This window comes from Schistocerca gregaria, chromosome 3 (genome assembly GCF_023897955.1).
Source record: "Schistocerca gregaria isolate iqSchGreg1 chromosome 3, iqSchGreg1.2, whole genome shotgun sequence".
Classification (NCBI taxonomy): Eukaryota; Metazoa; Arthropoda; class Insecta; order Orthoptera; family Acrididae; genus Schistocerca; species Schistocerca gregaria.
Genome location: NC_064922.1, coordinates 841,839,950 through 841,857,732, shown reverse-complemented (window position 1 = coordinate 841,857,732; position 17,783 = coordinate 841,839,950). Strand labels below are relative to the sequence as shown.

Sequence of the window (17,783 nt, the reverse complement as noted above, 5' to 3'; positions counted from 1 at the left end):
CAAAACTTGTCTTGAGGGGAAAAAAATATAAAAAAAAATGTGGTGGACTAGACAGAAAACAATACTACTAATGAAGTGGCAACAGACACAGGGTAAACAAGAGAGAGGCTCATTTATCTGTTAAAAGGGACATGAGAATGAGACTAACCAGGAGTGTACTAGAAAACATGGCCACTACAATAAGTCATACAAAGATAATAAGTACGTGGGAAATCAACAATAAAGAGCTGGCAACAGATATTTTGTTTTTAGAGATATCCATTTTAATGTTTTTTTTACTAACTCCTGTTATACTTCAGGTCATGGACAATGGAATTTATACATTATTTGCTGTCACTTCCAGGTTGTGTATTTTGTGAACAGTGGCTCTGAAGCCAATGATCTTGCCATGCTGCTCTGCAGATCATATACGAAGAACTATGACATAATTGCTCTGCGAAATGCGTACCATGGTATGAGTCCATATACAGCAGGTTTAGTTGGAATTTCTGTCTGGAAGCCTGATGTACCAACTGGATCCGGTGTTTATCATGTAAGTCATTATGCATTTAGTTTTGAAATCATTATCTTTAAATAGTTAAGATTATAATGTCTGTGTTTCCACACAATGAGTTCATACAATGAAGGCTTTCATGAGCAGATGGCTTAGCTACTGGCAAATCTTCCGGATTCATCTGAAGCTACATTGGACACCTTCAGACATGTTCTTGGCTCTGCTGACTTGGCAAGACAGGAGCTGAAGACAAGACAGTTGGAATGAAAGAGTTTCGTGGGTCACAACCAGCAGCTGACATAAATTGCCATAATCTTAAAGTAAAATCAACTTTGTTATTTTGATTGTTAAAACAGCTTTTAAAAATAATCGGTACTTTTGATTTGTCAAGATTTAAATAAACGCAGGCTTTGGATCATCTACATCCTGTAAACTACTGTTAGGACTTACATTTTTTGCAAATGGAACAACAGCCAAACAAGATATAGAAACCTTAGCGCTTGATTCCCACCATCCTCCTGGCTTTAATTACTTGATTTTTACTCCTATGGTGCTTTGTGTCAATGGCATTATGTTTTAGAACAATATGTTATAAAATTATTAAAACTTATTCAAATCAATTAATCAAATATTTTTTATGAAAGTAAAGGATAGATAAAAAATGATACTACTAATAACAGTGACTATAAAGCATTATAATTTACTTAACTGAAAGTGAATGGGGAAGGTGTTGGCCATAACCCATTACAAAAAACCATCCAAACATTTGCCTGGAATGATTTGGGAAAAGTCATGAGGCAGTTTTTCAAACTTTTCAATGCCATTTAGTGACTAAAAAATTGCAAGACACATTATTGTCTGAGGCACATTGAATAAAGATTATCACTTAATCAGCCAGTAGGTGTACTGTGACATCATTGTAAGAAACTGTGGCTTTTTAAGCAAAAGCCCACATGGAATTTGACAATTAATGCCACATATAACTCAAATGGCTCACATTTTTAGTAAGAATATTTTTCTTATTCAACTGAGCTACCTCAAAATATTATCCCTGTGACATCAAGGAATGAAGGTATGTGAACTCTATGGATTTTTGCTGTATCACTGGTGCTGACTGTGCACAATACATCAACTTTAAAAAAAGCTGAAGTACTGAAATATAGCTTGGGATTCATCCTCATAAAGCACCTAGAGCTAGTTTTGATAAGGCAATGGTTACTTGACTGGAGAATCATTGTTTGTGAAGATGTCAGTATTGATTTTATGTTGAATAATTGTGACTGAGCACAATAAAATGTTGTTGACTACAAGCCTTAGATTATTATCCACAGTAAAATTCCCAGTGAGCATTGAAGGGCACAGAGCAATACCCACTGATAATTCGTTTTTAGATACAGCTACCTTCAGTGTTCAGTAATTTATACAAAAAATTTATAGTCAACAGTTTAACTGATTATGATGGCCAAATGTTAACTGTAGTGTGATCTTTCCAGCTAGGTAAGCATAATACAAGAAAAGTGTTGTTTCAGAAAATGGTAAATGATGACTCATTCATGACATTTCTATCACAGTATTAAATACTTGTGCTGACTTGATAAGACTATTGTAAGCTATCTGTGTAGTCAATCAGTGACTCAGGGTACATTTCCTGACAGATTTAAATGTGCTGTAGTAACGTGTATCTATAAAACTAGAGCTAGGCAAACTACTTCTGATAATAGACCCATTTCACTCCTTGCCTGCACTTCAAAAAATTATTATAAATTCACTATCACAACACTATTCATTGTGATGTTGTTTTCATCCTAGACAATGAATCCAGATGTGTTCCGAGGAGTATGGGGTGGAAAATATTGTAGAGATTCACCCGTACAGACAGTACGCAAATGCAATTGCAGCCCATCATGCTGTGAGGCATCAAGCAGATACATTGATCAGCTGGAAGAAATTCTTCAAACCTCTGTTCACAAGAAGAGAGTTGCTGGCTTTTTTGCTGAATCCATACAGGTCTGTATTCACCTTGCACAAGTATGTGTTTCTGAAATATACATCTATATCAGCATAGATACTCCATATAATGTAATTGGATGGATAAAAAAAATCTACTCACCAAGAAGCAGCAGGAGTACACACATACATACTCCGCAAGCCACTGTACGGTGCATGGCAGAAACCCTCTATCTTCTTTCTAATCCTACTGGCCATTCAAAATCTGATACATAATGAATTATTACATTTGTAAGTCACCTATAAAAATCTTTCATATCCAAGAAACAACTTAAACCCCTTATCTGGTTCAGATCCACTGATGGTATCTTCATGATATGGACCCACAGCAAAAAGAACCTCTGTTTTTCTCTCCATAACCTCAACATCTATGCACAAACCCACTTCACCTGATCCTCTTTAACACAATGAACAACTTTCCAGGATGTTGATCTACATCTCTTTCGTAGGTCCAGAACAAGCACCAACTACTCTCCTGCACATCCATTCATTCAGCAAACCCATTGCCAGAACCTCTGCTTGTCTCCATAGTCATCTATTTCCTTTTCAGTTTCTTGCTCTGTCTCCTTCCTCTCCCATCGTTCACCATCTGATTCCTTCAAGGTACTCAGCTCTCTAGTGCAACTTTATGTTCTATTACATCTGGCTATGCACCATCCATTAATCATTCACAGTTGAACTATTGTCTTCTCTCATTTTTATTTGTAAGAGCATATTTATAGTGATTACTATTGGCATGTACAACATTCCCTTTGATATTTGGAGAAGACAGGTTGTATGAAGGGCATTTGAAGAAGATGAATTATGTAAAAGTAGTTTACTGGTGTTAACAGATATAGTTGTACTGTTGATTTTGAAACAGAATAGAAGTGATTCTCTACAGTAATATGTTTACTGTCAATAGCACCAATAACTAATTAAAACAGGTTTCTGGACTGTGCATAACAGAAATACTAAATTTCAGGGAGTTGGTGGAACAGTCCAATATCCAAAAGACTATCTTAAAAAGGCATTCAAGATAATAAAAGACAGTGGAGGCCTCTGTGTGTCAGACGAGGTAAGTTTAAATTTTAAAAAATATGTATGCTGAACAATGATCATTTTACTTTTAAAAGACCAGCTTACAGAATATATATCTTGATTTGGCTGTGGGACTGAGAATCTGTCTTCTCAATGTTAATATTTTTTGATATATTAAAAACAAAGATTCCAAGACTTACCAAGCGGGAAAGCACCGGTAGATAGGCACAATAAATAAAACACACAAACACACACACAGAATTTCGAGCTTTCGCAACCGGCGGCTGCTTTGTCAGGAAAGAGGGAAGGAAAAGGAAAGATGAAAGGATGTGGGTTTTAAGGGAGAGGGTAAGGAGTCATTCCAATCCCGGGAGCGGAAAGACTTACCTTAGGGGGAAAAAAGGATAGGTATATACTCGCGCGCACACACACACACACACACACACACACACACACACACACACACACACATATCCATCCATACATGCACAGACACAAGCAGACATATTTAAAGGTAAAGAGTATGGGCAGAGATGTAAATCGAGGCGGAAGTGTGGAGGCAAAGATGATGTTGAATGACAGGTGAGGTATGAGTGGCGGCAACTTGAAATTAGCGGAGATTGAGGCCTGGTGGATAACGAGAAGAGAGGATATATTGAAGGGCAAGTTCCCATCTCCGGAGTTCGGATAGGTTGGTGTTGGTGGGATGTATCCAGATAACTCGGACGGTGGAACACTGTGCCAAGATGTGCTGGCCGTGCACCAAGGCATGTTTAGCAACAGGGTGATCCCCATTACCAACAAACACTGTCTGCCTGTGTCCATTCATGCGAATGGACAGATTGTTGCTGGTCATTCTCACATAGAAAGCGTCACAGTGTAGGCAGGTCAGTTGGTAAATCACGTGGGTGCTTTCACACATGGCTCTGCCTTTGATCGTGTACACCTTCTGGGTTACAGGATTGGAGTAGGTGGTGGTGGGAGGGTGCACAGGACAGGTTTTACACCAGGGGCAGTTGCAAGGGTAGGAGCCAGAGGGTAGGGAAGGTGGTTTGGGGATTTCATAGGGATGAACCAAGAGGTTACGAAGGTTAGGTGGACAGCGGAAAGACACTCTTGGTGGAGTGGGGAGGATTTCATGAAGGATGGATCTCATTTCGGGGCAGGATTTTAGGAAGTCGTATCCCTGCTGGAGAGCCACATTCAGAGTCTGATCCAGTCCCAGGAAGTATCCTGTCACAAGTGGGGCACTTTTGGGGTTCTTCTGTGAGAGTTTCTGGGTTTGAGGGGATGAGGAAGTGGCTCTGGTTATCTGCTTCTGTACCAGGTCGGGAGGGTAGTTGCGGGATGCGAAAGCTATTTTCAGGTTGTTAGTGTAATGGTCCAGGGATTCAGGACTGGAGCAGTTTCGTTTGCCATGAAGGCCTAGGCTGTAGGAAAGGGACCGTTTGATATGGAATGGGTGGCAGCTGCCATAATGGAGGTAATGTTGCTGGTTGGTGGGATTGATGTGGACGGATGTGTGAAGCTGGCCATTGGACAGATGGAGGTCAACGTCAAGGAAAGTGTCATGGGATTTGGAGTAGGACCAGGTGAATCTGATGTAACCAAAGGAGTTGACATTGGAGAGGAATTTCTGGAGTTGTTCTTCACTGTGAGTCCAGATCATGAAGATGTCATCAATAAATCTGTACCAGACTTTGGGTTGGCAGGCTTGGGTAACCAAGAAGGCTTCCTCTAAGCGACCCATAAATAGGTTGGCATACGAGGGGGCCATACTGGTACCCATGGCTGTTCCCTTTAATTGTTGGTATGTCTGGCCTTCAAAAGTGAAGAAGTTGTGGGTCAGGGTGAAGCTGGCTAAGGTGACGAGGAAAGAGGTTTTAGGTAGGGTGGCAGGTGATTGGCGTGAAAGGAAGTGCTCCATTGCAGCGAGGCCCTGGACGTACGGGATATTTGTGTATAGGGAAGTGGCATCAATGGTTACAAGGATGGTTTCCAGGGGTAACAGACTGGGTACGGATTTCAGGCGTTCGAGAAAGTGGTTGGTGTCTTTGATGAAGGATGGGAGACTGCATGTAATGGGTTGAAGGTGTTGATCTATGTAGGCAGAGATACGTTCTGTGGGGGCTTGGTAACCAGCTACAATGGGGCAGCCAGGATGTTTGGGTTTGTGAATTTTAGGAAGTAGGTAGAAGGTAGGAGTGCGAGGTGTCGGTGGGGTCAGGAGTTTGATGGAGTCAGGTGAAAGGTTTTGTAGGGGGCCTAAGGTTCGGAGGATTCCTTGAAGCTCCGCCTGGACATCAGGAATGGGATTACCTTGGCAAACTTTGTATGTAGAGTTGTCTGAAAGCTGACGCAGTCCCTCAGCCACATACTCCCGACGATCAAGTACCACGGTCATGGAACCCTTGTCAGCCGGAAGAATGATGATGGATCGGTCAGCTTTCAGATCACGGATAGCCTGGACTTCGGCTGTGGTGATGTTGGGAGTAGGATTAAAGTTTTTCAACAAAGATTGAGAGGCAAGGCTGGAAGTGAGAAATTCCTGGAAGGTTTGGAGAGTGTGATTTTGAGGAAGAGGAGGTTGGTCCCGCTGTGATGGAGGACGGAACTGTTCCAGGCAGGGTTCAATTTGGATAGTGTCTTGGGGAGTTGGATCATTAGGAGTGGGATCAGGATTATTTTTCTTCGTGGCAAAGTGATATTTCCAGCAGAGACTACGAGTGTAGGACAGTAAATCTTTGACAAGGGCAGTTTGTTTGAACCTGGGAGTGGGGCTGAAGGTGAGGCCTTTGGATAGGACAGAGGTTTCGGATTGGGAGAGAGGTTTGGAGGAAAGGTTAACTACTGAATTGGGGTGTTGTGGTTCCACATTGTGTTGACTAGAATTTTGAGGTGTTGGGGGGAGTGGAGCTGGAAGTGGGAGATTGAGTAGATGGGAGAGACTGGGTCTGTGTGCAATGAGAGGAGGTTGAGGTTTGTGGGAAAGGTTGTGGAGGGTGAGTGAGTTGCCTTTCCGGAGGTGGGAAACCAGGAGAATGGATAGTTTTTGAGGTGGAGGGTGGAATGCTGTTCTAATTTGCGGTTGGCCTGTAGGAGGATGCTATGAACAGCCGGTGTGGATGTGGGAGAGGAAAGATTGAGGACTTTGATTTGGGATAGGAGTTGACGGGTGTGTTCATTGGCCGAGTCGATGTATAGGTGAAGGATTAGGCGGGTGAGGCTTATGGATTGTGCAGTTTGGAACTAGTATAAGGACTGATGGAAAGAAGGATTGCAGCCAGAGATGGGAACTTTAAGTGTGAGGGCTTTGGGGGTAATGCCAAATGTCAGACAAGCCTGAGTAAATAAAATATGGGAGCGTAATCTGGCTAGGGTGAAGGCATGTTTGCGGAGGGAATGTAAATAAAATTTAATGGGGTCGTTGTAGGGATGTTGTGAGGTTGACATGGTATTAGAAGGTGGAAAGGGTAATATGAGGTTAAAGTGAAAATAAATAGAAATATATATAGGGAGAGATAAAGGTGTGAAAGAAGTCGAAAAAGTGTTGGTTTGAGATGAGCTATGTTGATCCTGTGCTGAACTTAGGTTGGTGAACAACAATGGGTGCAAAGGTTAGGTAGTTGTGTTGTCTCCGAAACACGTTAAAGGTTGGGGAAATCAGGAAAATTTCGAAAAAAATTTCCCGAAAAAATTTATCGAAAAAATTCTCGAAAAAAAATGTGTGTAAATGTATTCAAAGGACTGGTTGTGTACTGCCAGGTTAGGAGAATGAGGCTAACAACTGTTTGATGAAGAAATAAACCTGTGGGAAGCTGCTAAAAAATGATCGGTTATGTGGGAAAAACGGGAATGGAAATAAAACAAAAGTTGTTGGAAATAGCTGAGATGGTTGTTTAATGGGTGAAAGGAACTGAAGCTGTGAAATAGTATTCACGAGTTTACACGAAATGTATGTAAACTTGGAACAGTGGATTTTATAGCAGCGGTTATGTTGAAAGCGTTAAAAATTTTTAGGTTATGTTTTGGAAGTAAACTACGTATTATTGAGTATAATTAGGCAGGATAAAATGTATGGTAGATTACGGAAAAAGGGAAGATGAATACAAAGTGAAACTACTTGTACAAACAAAAAGAGAAAGTAAGATGATAGAGAAGATTTCGAAATGCAACAGAGACAATAACAAACGTAATTGTTGGGTTCAAATTAATGATGATGTAAATAAAATAGAAAGAAACTTCCACATGGGAAAAATATATTAAAAACAAAGATTCCAAGACTTACTAAGCGGGTAGATAGGCACAATAAATAAAACACACAAACACACACTCAGAATTTCGAGCTTTCGCAACCAGCGGCTGCTTCGTCAGGAAAGAGAGAAGGAAAAGAAAAGATGAAAGGATGTGGGTTTTAAGGGAGAGGGTAAGGAGTCATTCCAATGCCGGGATTTTGAGGATTTCTAATACTTTGAGGTTAGTGATTGGGTACACTGACAAAGTAGACATCTTTACTACCTGGTTTATTCATGGCAAGCCCAGTCTATTTAAGTAAGCAGAACATATGGGTTCCTTCCCCAGAGCAAAATTTACAATGTCCATAATCTCATTCTGTACTCTCCGTTAAGAGGGGGCTGTGGGTACTCTCAATTAAGAGGGGAGGGGGGGGGGGGGGATATTTATATCACTAATAAATACATGTAACAAAATTTCTCTTTGATAGGGGTTCATTTTACGTGCTATTTCTATGTTACAGGGGCACTGTGGCTCACAAATCTAAAATATTTCACTGACTCTACCACAAATGTAATGAATACTCCAACTTCTTTAAATTATTCAGATGGTCTTATGTCATTCACAGAGCCTCTTTCAAGCCTGTATTTTCTCCCACAGTCTATCATTTAGCATCTCCTCCCATACTTACCTTTGCAGTCCTCTTCGGTTCACATAATCCTTCACATGACTTTTCCATTGTTGTCTTCCAATTAGTCTTTGTCAAGATTCTTTCCATACTAGGGTTCTTCATGGGAATTCTTTCAATGCGGCCAAACCACTTAACCCTTTTACCCTGCATAGTTTCTTTTAGGAACTTCATCTGCATTCCTTATTCTGTCCCTTCTTGTCTTACCCAGGATCCTTCACAGAAAGTGCAACTCTGTTTCTTGTGTTTTACTCAGATCTTTCTTTCTCCAGGTCCAACATTCTGATCCATAGGTCAAAACATGCATATAATATGACTTGTGTATCATGAACTGTACTTTGGCTGGTATTTTCCAATTTCTAATTATGTCCAGTACACAATAATAAAATTTTGAATGATTTTCTATTCTCTCTGAAATTTCTTCCTTGATGTGTCCTTTCTTCATTAATTTACTTTCCAAATACATGCAAACATCTACTTTCTTAATTGCTATTCCACTGAAAATTACTTACTTAATTTTTTCCATTTTTCTGTAGATTTTAATTACTTAACTTTTTGTTAAGCTTATTTCCATGCCTGCTTCTTCAGTTACTCAATGCCAGGTATTTAGTAGTTCTTTCAATTTCTGCTCATTTTCATCAGAAATAATGACACTGTCTGCATATACTATGATTTTAATATTGTCTACATATACTATGATCTTCATATCATCTGCTGTTGGCATGTATGATGTCGTCCATGACTTTATTAGAAAACACTGATGAGAGCGAACTTCCTTGCTGAACCTATCTGTCAATTATAAACCATTTTGTGTTCTTTTATCTTTTATAACATAACATCTTTTATAGCATTTTTCAATTTTTTTCTGGTTCTCAGTTACATTCCTTTTGACAATTCCAGCCTATTCAGATCTTGCCATATTTCTTTTCTTCTAACACTGTCATAATCTCTTTGTATCTATGAATACTACAGTGTCTTTCCCAGATTCCTATTTCTTTTCTACAATCTGGCTGGCTGTAAATATACCTTCTATAGCTGATCTTCTAGGTCGAAATCCTTGTTGTTCTTAATTATGGTTCTGTCTTATTCCTGACTTTTTATAAAATTATCTTTTTGTATCTTCATGCAGTTGCAAACTAATGCTATTCCTCTGTAACTCTCACAGAGCACCTAGTTACTCTTATTAAAGCTAGGTATAATACTTACCTTTGTCCAATCATCACAAATCTTTTCATATTTTCACACTATCCTCAACTTTTCTATTTCCTCTTTGACCAAATTATAAAAACAGATTATCCAAATTTCCATAGTTATTTTAAATTATACAAGAAGCTTCTTTTTAAAGTAATATATAAAGCAAAACAACTAGCAAATAAAGCCTATATAAATGATTCTAATAATAAATGTAAAGCCATGTGGGATATTGTCAGAAAAACTTTACAAACTGATGTCAAACAGGAAACACCACAATCTCTTCAATACAACGGCCAACAAATAACAGACATCAAACAATAATGTTTGTGATACATTCAATAAACAGATTTCTGGAATTTCTAGCAGTCTTTCAATTGGTCACCCTCCATACAGTAAAAGATCTGACAAATCAGTTTTTCTAATACCTGCAACTTTGGAGGAGGTTCTAACAATTATTAGAAATATGAAAAATTCCCTCTTTCTGTCCTTGACAGTTTACTTAACTTTGTAATAAAACATGATGCTACTGAAACAATACAACTACTCTGCAACATAATCAACTACCCCCAAGGGTACTGGTATTTTCCCTCAGCCACTGAAAACCTCCAAGATAGTTCCATCAAACAAGAAAGGGGACAAGTGTGAGGTCAGCAACTACAGACTTATATCCCTCTTCCCATCTGTGTCCAAAATAATACAAACAAATTGTATATACTTGAGTAGTATCCTTTTATGAGAATAACTCCACACTAAGAGCACAACTGTCTGGCTTTCATAAAACAATGGGATTATCTTTTCATTTACTGACCAGACAATGTATGTATTTAATGAAAAGCGGTATGCTTCTGAACTTTTTGGTGCTCTGACAAAGGTGTCTGATCTAGTCAGTCACACACAACTCCTATGTAAATTTGATGTTTATAGTATAAGAGGAATCTGTAATGAATGATTTCAGTCATATCTCTCAAACAGATGGCAGCTGGTAGAAATAACAACACTTGATGGAAGAACAACCTGTTCAGATATAATGCCAATCACATCAAGAGTCCCACAGGGCTCAACACTAGGCCTCAACCTCATCCTTCTCTTTATTAATGACCTCCCAGAATACCTACCGTCAACAATTCCTGTGTTACTCTTCAATGATATAGACCTCCTATCTTTTAACATTTTTCCACAGCAGATGACAGCTGTGAAAAGCTATATGAATACAACCTCTTTATTTGATATGGAAAAACAGCTCACAGTATTATGTCCATCAGAGATCCATACAACATATACAAAATCACTAATTCTAGACAAGAAAGTTGTCAAATAGATTAATGAGACTAAATTTCTGGGGCTCTGGATGGACAATATTGTACAGAGGTGAACAACTATGTAAACTGAGTAACCTCTGCTATGGCTCTGCGTGACTTCTCTGTCAAAGGTATGGCTTGACTACCAATAAAACTGTGTACTTTGCACTAGTTGACTCAGTCATTTCATACGGCATTCCTTTCTGGAGGTCAATACACAACCAAATATTTATTATGCCAAAACAAAGTGACAAGATCATGATTTGATTACACGCACCTACCAAACTAATCTTTAAAGAACAGGCAATATTACCTGTCTAATGCATATACCTCTTAACAATAAATAAGAATCTCCTGCTCTTTAAAACAAATAATGATGTGCGTGATCATCATACCTATGGTGATGGTAACATTTATCTGGCAGATCAGAGACTGGGCAAATGCCACGACAGTGTGAGGCACATAGGCAGCATATTCTATAATAAATTACCTTGTTCAGTCAAAATAATAAAAACTCTTAGGGGGAGGATTTTACTCAGTTTTGTCCAAACTGTATTAACCAAGGGTGGTTAAATAATAATAATTGTCATGTCCAATTTGTATTTTAAAATGGAGATTGCTGCTTAAAAGCTGTTGTATTGTAAATTTATGTATATTCTGTCCTTTAAAGTACATGTATATTTAGAAATTTCTAACAAAAAGGTTTATGCTCCTTCAGCTTTGTATTGCTGTAACTTGTATCCCATAATATGAACATGATTTCTTGAATGAATAAATATTTTTTTGTCTCCATCTATATCATCATGTGGATTTGTTTCATCCTGTCTTTCATAAAGTTTTTGAAAGTATTCTTCCTTACTTTTAAAACTACTGATCCCAAACAGGATTTCCTTATTTTCTGATGACTTTTGAAATATTTCTGATGGCTTTTGAAATATTTTCTTTCAAATAGAAAGCATGGTGACCGTTCCTGTGAAATAAAAGACACCATGCAGATCCTGCAGTTGTGAATCACTGTATGTAATTTGAAGGTGGATCATTTCAATCAGCTGCAATGCGATAGTAAGCAGAATAAGCACTGAAACTTCCTGGCAGATCAAAACTGTGCCGGACCAAGACTCGAACTTGGGACCGTTGCCTTTCACAGGCAAGTGCTCTACCAACTGAGATACCCAAGCACGACTCACACCCCATCCTCCCAGCTTTACTTCTGGCAGTACCTCATGTTCTACCTTCCAAACTTCACAGAAGCTCTCCAGCGAACCTTGCAGAACTAGTGCTCGTGAAAGAAAGGATATTGCAGAGACATGGCTTAACTACAGCCTGAGTTATGTTTCCAGAATGAGATTTTCACTCTGCAGCAGAGTGTGTGCTGATATGAAACTTCCTGGCCGATTAAAACTGTGTACTGGACCGAGACTCAGATTTGGGACCTTTGTCTTTCATGGGCAAGTGCTGTACCAACTGAGCTACCCAAGCACGACTCACGCCCCGTCCTCGCAGCTTTACTTCTGCCAGTACCTCGTGTTCTACCTTCCACACTTTAGCTCTCCTGCGTACCTTCCAGAACTAGTGCTCCTGAAAGAAAGCATAATGCACAGACATGGCTTAGCCACAGACTGGGGAATGTTTCCAGAATGAGATTTTCACTCTGCAGCAGAGTGTGCACTGATATGAAACTTCCTGGCAGATTAAAACTGTGTGCCGGACCGAGACTCGAACTTGGGACCATTGCCTTTCACGGGCAAATGCTCTACCATCTGAATTACCCAAGCACGACTCACGCCCTATCCTCGCAACTTTACTTCTGCCAGTACCTTGTCTCATACCTTCCAAACTTCTGTAAAGTTTACTTCTGCCAGTACCTTGTCTCCTACCTTCCAAACTTCTGTAAAGTAGGAGACGAGGTACTTGCAGAAGTAAAGCTGCGAGGATGGGGCGTGAGTCATGCGTGGGTAGCTCAGTTGGTAGAGCACTTGCCCGTGAAAGGCAAAGGTGCGAGTTTGAATCTCGGTCTGGCACACAGTTTTAATCTGCCAGGAAGTTTCATATCAGCACACACTCTGCTGCAGAGTGAAAATCTCATTCTGGAAACATCCCCCTGGCTGTGGCTAAGCCATGTCTCCGCAATATCCTTTCTTTCAGGAGTGCTAGTTCTGCATGGTTTGCAGGAGAGCTTCTGTAAAGTTTGGAAGGTAGGAGATGAGGTACTGGCAGTAGTACAGCTGTGAGGATGGGGCATGAGTTGTGCTTGGGTTACTCAGTTGGTAGAGCACTTGCCCATGAAAGTCAAAGGTCCCGAGTTCGAGTCTCGGTCCGGCACACAGTTTTAATCTGCCAGGAATTTTCATATCAGCGCGAACTCCACTGCAGAGTGATAATCTCATTCTGGAAACATCCCCCAGGCTGTGGCTAAGCCATGTCTCTGCAGTATCCTTTCTTTCAGGTGTACTAGTTCTGCAAGGTTCGCTGGAGAGCTTCTGTAAAGTTTGGAAGGCAGGAGATGAGGTACTGGCAAAAGTAAAGCTGCAAGGACAGTGCATGAATCTTGCTTGGGTAGCTCAGCTGGTAGAGCACTTGCCCGTGAAAGGCAAAGGTGCAGAGTTCATGTCTCAGTCCAGCACACAGTTTTAATCTGCCAGGAAGTTTCATATCAGTACACTCTCCGCTGCGTAGTGATAATCTCATTCTGAGAATAAGCACTGATGAGCGAAAATGCGTACCGGACCAGAATTTGAATCACTCCTTGGCTTTTGGCAAGATCAATGTGTAGACTGTTTTGTTTTTTGTTTTAAAAAAATCTCATGGGAGATAAAGAAAGGATAGGTTCTTTATTTTAGTTTATATAATGAAAGGTAAGATCACCAGCACTTTAGTTTTTGTACAATTTCTTTGACTTTTAAACCATACAGTGATGGACTCACACTCATTTATTTTACAATGATTCCTGGTCGTCACTACAAATGGCATATTAGACATGAAATAAGACTGACTCATGTTCCGGTTGTACACATTGTTTACTTGAAAGGTGCGATAAGCAATAATATCTCTGCTATTAAAAGCTTCCGGTCCTGCAATAGCGTTCACTATATCTTTGGGATACCGCACAATAGCAGCAGTCATCCAACTGTTACCTTGTTGAGCTACATCATTTTTCTCCATTGTAAAGCTGAGAACACATTTGCAAAACACAGATGGCCCTTGCTGAACAACTTGTGCTCCCACATTACTACCCATGGTAACTTCTATATTGTCAGTGGCATTATAGACTGCAAGGCGAGAAAGCCTAAATCTCTTCTTATGCCATGGCATCTGTTTCGCAATACAATGCTGTAGCACCCGCAGCTGCACATCACCCCTTTCAAGTAAACAAGGTGTACAGCGGTGACAAGTGTTGGTCCCATTTCACGTCTGATATGTCTTTTGTAGTGACGTCCAGAAACCATTGTAAAGTAAATTAGTGTGAGTCCGTCACTGTGTAGTTTAAAGCCAAAGGAAATTATGCAAAAATTAAAGTGATTGGTGATTACAGAAACTGAAATAAAGTACTCATAATTTCCATATCTTCCATGAGATTTAAAAAACATTCTACACATTGGTTGAGCCAAAAGCCGAGAAGTAATTCTTCTTGGTGTTGTAGCTCTCGGGGTACATTGGGATGCTCTCTGTGTGAGGCACCTCTGGGCATCTCTGTGAGTATTGCTGCCTCCTGTGACGTCATGGCTGTGTTGCCACAAGAAAACCAAGGAGCTGCCAACACCAACCATAGGGCACCAAAAATTCTGAAGATGGCTTTAACATAAGCCAAAACCGGTAAATAAACAAATATTATTGAGATGTTGACTGTTGATTTTAACCTAAATTTAGCGTCAGGTTGCTGCACTCCATATTCAACATTGACCAACTATAAGTACTTTGATCTGCCACATACCATTACAAGTAAATAGTTGTTATCTTCTGCGGTGATACTATTGACACATGACAGACTAATAAACAGTCAACAGAGTATGTACAGGAAATATGTAACCACCTGAGGAAAAGAAATTTATGTTTTAATCTTCACGATATTGATTGTATTCTGACAAAATTATGTAGATAGTAAAAAAATCTACCTTCCAAGCAGTGGCAGAAAACACACATAAAAGACTGTTGTAATTGGCAAGCTTTCAGAGCCAGTGGCTCCTTTTGACGCAGAATGATTGAAGGGGAAGGAAGAAGGGTGGAGGAAAAGGACTGTAGAGGCCTAGGAAAAGTGGATTTTGGGAAAGTCACCCAGAACCACGGGTCAGGAGAGGCTTACCATACGGGATGAGAAGGAAAGACTGATTGTTGGGGACTGCATTGGACTAGATTTGAAAATTTTGTCACTAATTGATTGTTTTTGTGATTGTATTTTGAGATTTATTAGAATGTGTAACTGTATTAAAAGGAAAATTTGCCAGATAAAACTATAATATTATGAGACAGAATTGCTGGCCAGTACCTACCAGCACATGGATGTCTAATGACATGCAAATGTGCAACATAACTGAGAAACTGCAGGTAGCTGGATATATATTCGGGATGAAGAGAAGAAAGAGCCACTCAAATAACATCATCTCTTTCCTTCCCAATGTTGCTCTCAAACACTGCCACAAACTGAAAATCGGTGGAAATTGGAACTTGGTGGTTCTGGAAAGCTTTGAACCTATCCAGCTGAATGTACATTCGGGATGAAGAGAAGAAAGAGAGATCTGTCCAATCTGCTTAAAATATTTTGCAAGACAGAAGATTTTCCAATAACTGTGACATGAATATGAGGTGGACATATTATAACAAACATTCTTTAATGAACATTAGGGAATCAGTTAGTACTGAAATAAATATGTTACATGAATTAAAGTAGTTAATTACAGCAACGCAAATTTATTAATAATCCATGTTGTATAGTCACAGTTCTGAAAATTTGTGTAAATACATTTAATTTTCACTATTACAAATTGAAACAGTTGTAAAGTTCTTGAAAAGAATGCATCTGCTTAGTACGAGGGGCATTCAATAAGTAATGCAAAACATTTCTTTTCTTGGGCAATTAGAGTTGAAAAAGTGTGGAATTTGCTGTGGGACATTGTGGAATATTCCTGCTTCAACTCCTATAGTTTCTGATAGGTGGTGGCACTATATGTTGCCTTCAAAATGATGTCTGCAATGGAGGTGCATTCCAAGCAGAGAGCTGTCATTGAGTTTCTTTTATTGGAAAACCAGAGCGTGACAGATATTCATGGGCACTTGTAAAATTTATACGGATACATGGCAGTGAACAAAAGCATGGTGTATCATTGGGTAAGGCGTCTGTCATCATCGCAACAAGGTTGTGCAAACCTGTCCGATGTCCTGTGTGCCAGCTGACCACACACAGCTGTGACTTCAGCAATGCTGTAATATTGCATACATTCTCATTCGAGGTGATAGACAGATCACAATCAAAACGCCTCACTGCACATCTCTGCTGGTAGTGCTGACACACTCATCCACTGTTGTGGTCCTAGAACATGTGTGCCCGCTGTGTTCCTCGTCACCTAACATAAAGAAGGACCATCAATGCAGAATTGCTTGCATGTTATGAGGTTGACCTTAACAATATTTTGTCAAACATTGTCACAGGCAATGAAACATGCGCTCATCACTTCTCACCAGGAAAAAACAGCAATCCACAGAGTGGTGACAGACAACCTCTTCTCTGAAGAAAAAGTTCAAAGCTGCACCCCCAGCACGAAAAGTCATGGTGATGGTCTTCTGGGATCATCTCTGAAATGTATTGTGCTACTTTCAGGGAATTCAAGAAATAACTTCAGTGTGTTCATCACAACAATAATGCAAATGAACTTCTTCTCCATAACAACACAAGGTGACACACATGTCTGTGAACCCAAGCGAAGCTCATAAAACTTCATCAGAATATTCTTCCTCATCCAACCTACAGCCTGGACCTTGCACCTTCTGACTTCCATTTGTTTGGAACAATGAAGGATGCACTTTGGGGAACCAGTATGTGGATGGTGGGGAGGTTATTGATGCAGTGAAATGTTGGCTCTGACGAACAGGCCCTCCCAGTAAGGTGGCATAAAGCCATTGCATAGACGGGAGATAATGTTGCAAAATAGGGTTTCATAGCCAAAAGAGTGGGGAATAATATTGTGTATTGGACTCCTGAATGAAACCCATCTGCTTTCAGAAAAAAAGATGTGTTGCATTATGTGTTGAACACCCCTCGTATATAAAATAGTGGCATTCCACGGCCTGTGGTAAAGTATACTCTGCATTATAACAATGTGTTCTCTCTGATAGAGATGAATGTTCGTTTTACACTTAGTCAGTTACATACTGAATAAAACCTTAGTTCTGAGACATACAGATATTTAATTGGCCAGTGGACTCAGTGAGCAATCATGTCAAAATTTTAATAGTAGTGATGTAGGAAAAAACGAAAAACCTTCACCGGGATTTGAACAGCTTTCTCTCTTTCCTCATATTAATGAAGAGCTTTAATCACTTGGTCATAGTTATAAGGATTTAGGTACATTTCACACACCATCTGATTTTAATATCCTTTCTTAACAATATGACACTTTAGAGCTCTACATGTGAGAGTTTCATCTCCAATAAATATGCAGCACAAACTAGTTTCTCTCTTCAATTAATCCCTCCAGAGTTACTACGCCTCTCTCTGTTCCAAACATTTATCTGTCAACTTAGTCTGGATTAAACTTTCTTTGCTGTCACTTCCCTAGCCACTTTAATTTCTTCTCTTCATCCTTATATCTTTCTTTGGTTTGGTCCCTCCACAGTGTGTTTCTTTGCTTTGATGTCT

The 17,783-nt window shown here is 39.7% G+C and overlaps 1 protein-coding gene across 2 annotated transcripts in view; it reads left to right on the top strand.

The window, feature by feature from the left end:
- LOC126354727 (alanine--glyoxylate aminotransferase 2, mitochondrial-like) overlaps positions 1 to 17,783 on the top strand; it is a 197,789-nt gene that overhangs the window by 122,479 nt on the left and 57,527 nt on the right. For both annotated transcript variants that reach the window (XM_050004584.1, XM_050004583.1), the window contains exons 5-7: positions 344 to 532; positions 2,303 to 2,500; positions 3,465 to 3,557. In XM_050004584.1, coding sequence (XP_049860541.1) covers positions 344 to 532; positions 2,303 to 2,500; positions 3,465 to 3,557 — 480 coding nt within the window. The remainder of the gene's footprint in view (positions 1 to 343; positions 533 to 2,302; positions 2,501 to 3,464; positions 3,558 to 17,783) is intronic.